This window comes from Cryptomeria japonica, chromosome 4 (genome assembly GCF_030272615.1).
Source record: "Cryptomeria japonica chromosome 4, Sugi_1.0, whole genome shotgun sequence".
Taxonomy (NCBI): Eukaryota; Viridiplantae; Streptophyta; class Pinopsida; order Cupressales; family Cupressaceae; genus Cryptomeria; species Cryptomeria japonica.
The window spans coordinates 21,313,456-21,318,288 of record NC_081408.1 but is presented as its reverse complement, the minus strand read 5'-3'; the positions used below and the strand labels follow the sequence as shown (position 1 = coordinate 21,318,288).

The 4,833-nt window shown below is 34.7% G+C and overlaps 1 protein-coding gene across 1 annotated transcript; it reads right to left on the bottom strand.

The window, feature by feature from the left end:
• Positions 1-709: 709 nt before the first annotated feature.
• LOC131057459 (1-aminocyclopropane-1-carboxylate oxidase) lies at positions 710-2,438 on the bottom strand. The gene is made up of 3 exons (XM_057991643.2): positions 2,269-2,438; positions 1,818-2,065; positions 710-1,609 (listed from the first exon to the last, which is right to left on the bottom strand). Exons 1-3 carry the CDS (start codon positions 2,368-2,370, stop codon positions 985-987), a joined length of 975 nt encoding a protein of 324 aa, XP_057847626.1. The 5' UTR covers positions 2,371-2,438; the 3' UTR covers positions 710-984.
• Between the last annotated feature and the right edge of the window lie 2,395 nt (positions 2,439-4,833).

Sequence of the window (4,833 nt, the reverse complement as noted above, 5' to 3'; positions counted from 1 at the left end):
AGCTTTAAAATTCAATTCCCTCCCATGAAGGGTATATATCAGTCCTAAGAGATTTCCACAATCCATCTTATAAACAAGAGTGTAGTTTCTAGATTTAATTGTCTACAAGATTTTTGTATCAACATTTCAGATCACACTCGGTGATCCATCATCATGATGAAGAGCATTTAGCTTTAAAATTCAATTCCCTCCAATGAAGGGTATAAATCAGTTCTAGGAGATTTCCACAATCCATCATATAAACAAGAGTGTAGTTTCTGGATTTAATTGTGTACAATATTTTTGCATCAATTTTGCTCCTTCATCATCGGGATAAAGAGAGTGTTTAGTTTTAAAATTCAATTCCCTCCCATGAAGTGTATAAATCAGTCCTAAGAGATTTCCACAATCAATCATATAAACAAGAGTGCATCTTTTGGATTAAATTGTGTGCAAGATTTTTGCATCAACATTTCGGATCACACTTTATGATCCATCATCATAATGAAGATAGTGTTTAGCTTTAAAATTCAATTCCCTCTCTCCATCCTGATTCCTGCAATGTTTTTATTTCATCTTCATCATCTACTTTATTGCTGCCACTTCCCACATACAACATCAACCACCAATTTCAATACAACATCTAAAAAATGAGATGTTGCATACAAAATTTGCACAAGTATCCAATGCTCAGCAATGAATTTTAACCAACAACAAACAACAGATTGGATGCCTTTGTCAATAAATCCAACACTTATCAACAAAGAACAATCCTTCTTTCATTCTTCTCAGCATTACTCTTACAACCTATCTTTCTCTAATACCAGTGTAGAGCAATAATGAAAATTTACATTGTAACTAATAACGAAAATAAGAAAGTTTTTATTACAGTCATTCAGCATCTATTACATTCAATAGATTGACTTTATAAAGTCATTATTTTTTCGAATAACTTCTCACCCAACTAATTTATTAAATATAAACCCTAATTCTTAACATTTTCATTCAACAAGAAATTTGTTCATTCAACCTTCCCACTGCTTTGAAGCGGGGCTCTTTTGCTTCATATTTCTGCTCGGAGTAAATCTTCATGTACTCACCAAATGGGTACTTTGGATAAGTAGATAACTCATGACCAGCATTCCCATTGGGTTGAGCTTGAGCAAAGAGCTGAGGTGCAGGGCTCACCAGTGCATTGTATGAGGGATTATAGAAGGATGCCACTGATAAGCGGTTTCCATCCTCTGTTGGAAGAATTCTATGCCATGCACTCTTATACTTGCCATTGCTCACTGCTTCTATCTGATCACCTATGTTCACAACTATTGAGTATTGCATAGGTTGCACATCAATCCAACTACCATTGTTAAGCACTTGAAGGCCAGGAACCTCATCATCTTGGTACAAAAGAATGAGCCCACCTGCATCTGTATGAGCACGGATGCCCTTTATCAGGTCTGGCCTAGGGCAGGGAGGATAATGGCTCACCTTGGTGCCAAAGAATGGCTTTTCTCCCCCAGCAAATGCCCTTTTTAAATATCCTTTCTCTAGCCCCAAACTTTCACTTATTATTTCCAACAGTTTCTCTGTTAGATTGAATATTTGACTGCGGAACTCCTCAATTATCTCCCTGAACAAAATGCAAATGTCAACGCGTTAGATGATTTACATTGATTTAAATCAAATAAATTTCAAACTTCTTGACCGTTCAAAGATCTAGTGTTTGCATGAATTGATTTTACTGATTTTGTTTGTTAATTGCTAATAGAATTTATAGAAAGACTAAATAAAATGATGTGCAACAGTATATATTAGTATTTATTGAATATTGTAAGTACTTGAATTCTTTGGGCTCTGAAGGCCAAGAATTTGTGTCTTTCATCTCGTGCACTTGAAAAACATCTTCCCAATCCATATTTTCAATCTTGTCAACATTATTTCCCTTTGCTTCAGCTTCTATGGCTCTATTCAGTGCCCTTACTGGTAAGGAATCCTTGAAGTTTTGCTCTCTGTTAATCTTATATTGCTGTGAACATACCTCCTTCACACGGTCCAGAAGACCATGGTCAATACCATGGTTTGCAATCTGAAAAAAATTAAAAAACACTTCATTTCAATTCCATCTATGCTATTGAACAGTTTATGAATCACATATGTTTGTAATGAAGAATTTATAAGATATAATTTATAGGATAACAACTTCTTATAATTTGACTGGAACAAAACTTTATGATGAAAAAATTAAAAAGAATATTAACTATAACCCAGATAAGAATCGGCCATATATACCTGAAAAAATCCAGGGGATTCACAAGCCTGTGCGATTTGAGCCATAATGGCCTTCCTGTCTCCTCCATCAATGTTCTTTACGTCAATCACTGGAACACCCATTTCTGAATTCCTCCAAAGCCAAAACACAATCAAATGCCAAACAAACTTGCACAATTGGGAAGATAGATGAAAACTTGCTAATGTATATAACCCTGAGACCACCACCTATTTATATCCATATTTTTATGTTCAACATACCATCAGTCGCCAAGAATTCAAAGTCATTGGCAGATTAAAATCACGTGCGAGAATACTTTCTCAGCTTATATCACCACGTCTCTTTGACATGAATACTGTTCAAGATAAGGGTGACGATTAGACCAGAAAGCATTATTGCTTTTGTTGTCATGCAGTTCAATGGGGCCATTTCCACAGTGTCTTGCCCACATTTCGATTGGTCTTTTGGCTGACGATTCACATTTCGTCTTCAATTTAAATCGCACAGCATAATTTTCTACGGCTAATTCTAATTGTTGTTTGATTAGGATTCTTAATTTTTTGCCCTATATTGTTGACTGTATTCAAATCGAATTTGTATATTGATGGTGAAAATGTGAGGATGGTTGAATTGAAGATCGATTTGTTTGGCATCTGAGAGGGACATCATCTGTCTGTGACAGCAAAGCTTCTTTCTCTGAGAAAGTCAATCTTTCGTTTTCCACGTGCCCAGTTATTTCGATCGTCTCACAATTTTGATTTGCCTCTTCAATGGAATGGATGATCTGTCTGTGACTGTGACTGCCGAAATTTCTTTGTCTGAGCAAGTCAATCTTTCGTTTTCCTCTTCTTGTAGAGGGAACTTTCGTTTCAAGTTGCTAACAAAGTATTGTCAAGCGTTAAACTTTGAGAGAGCTTTATTCTTTTTTAGTTTCTTTATTATGCTATATTTAAATCAAAACTGTCACCACATTCACATGTAATTTGTTTTTGAAACCAATGAATAGGTGACAAATGCTTGTGGAGATTGACAAACAAAATCTATATAAACATCTAACATTTGCTTCAGAGGTAGATAGACCAGATTTGTTCAATTATCTTGCATTGATATGGACATCATGACAACCATGAATACACCAATTCAAGTTGCTTTCTCTCATATATAAGAAATGCGTTTGACATAAATATCAAAATATATAGAACACAAATATGTATAGTTCATTAGCCAAACATAATGGAACTAAAAGAATCTTCATTTAACCAAGAAATTTGGATACAACTTAAAAGAAACAACCTTTCCTATGAACTTTCTCAAGTTCCTTTATATGTTAATTCTGAGAATGATGGTTTGGATCAATTTTATGACTCAAATGTAGGGGAATTAAATCTAGCATGTTAGATTGTAACTGAAGTGGAATAGATGAATTACAAAGTCATAATCAATTTGAAGACTAGCATAGCACAGTTCAAGTTATGTGTGTGATGGCATGAGTTCTCATGGATCATGTTCTTTTTACTTATGGCTTAATTTTGTTGATGGCTCTAATAGTAGGTTTGATCTAAGATCCTCAATCATTATTAGTATCTTGATCATGCAAACACATAAGATATGGATTCTATTACAGCTTAGTTGGCCATCAATTAAAGGGTTATCAACTCCTTTAGAAAATTTGTCTTTGAGGCAAGTGGGTTGTATTAATCTACCCATGTAATTGTTCTATGGATTTTATTTGTAGGATATGATGTAATTTAAAAATTCTTACAGCCATACCATGTCTCTTTCATTAGTGCCCTTCTATCATTGGCTATAAAAATCCGTGTTTGTACATGTATCTATTAAGACCTTTGCATCCAGGTATGTGTTCCTTCACTTATCCCCCATCCCTCCTCTCCTCATTTTACTTTCTAATATATTTTCCTAAAGACATATATGGATTCTCATTTTTCCTATGAGAGACACACATTCCCAATTAGAGCTAGTATTTGTATACTACTTATATTTTCCTTTCATACTAGTGTAGGGGCACCAGGACATGTGTCTACTTCATTTTGATACGTGTCTACATAATTTTTATACATGGTTATGCTTAGGAATAGAATGTGCAATGTGTGTGTTTGAAGGCCTATTGATTAGGTCTAGATAGTGTAATAAGCCCTGAGGCTCCAAGGTGTGTCAACTTGGTCAAAGGCCTTGTATGGGCATTTTATATGTACTTTTGATGTTCAGGGGTCTTAAATGTGTGGTATATTATTCTTGACCTTTGGTGTGAAGGCACGACCGAATTGTAGAAAGTTGACAAAAGTTACAAAGTTGCATTATTGTCTTAAGCAACTTTTCTTTCAAGATTTTAAAATGTGGTTATTCTAATAGTTAGTAGGGTTTGACCATCTGTACTCAAAACCCAAATGCACAATTTTGGAATCTTGAAGAATGCCCAAAAGGGTATTTGAATATAAAATTTATTCAGGGGGTTGTTCAGGTATGTTGTGAGACAAATCAAGAAAATACCAAATGGAGGGCTAATTGCTTGTAGCTTTATTTCCTAGGTCCAAAAGGGGAAAATATACAAAAGGATAGTAAAAACC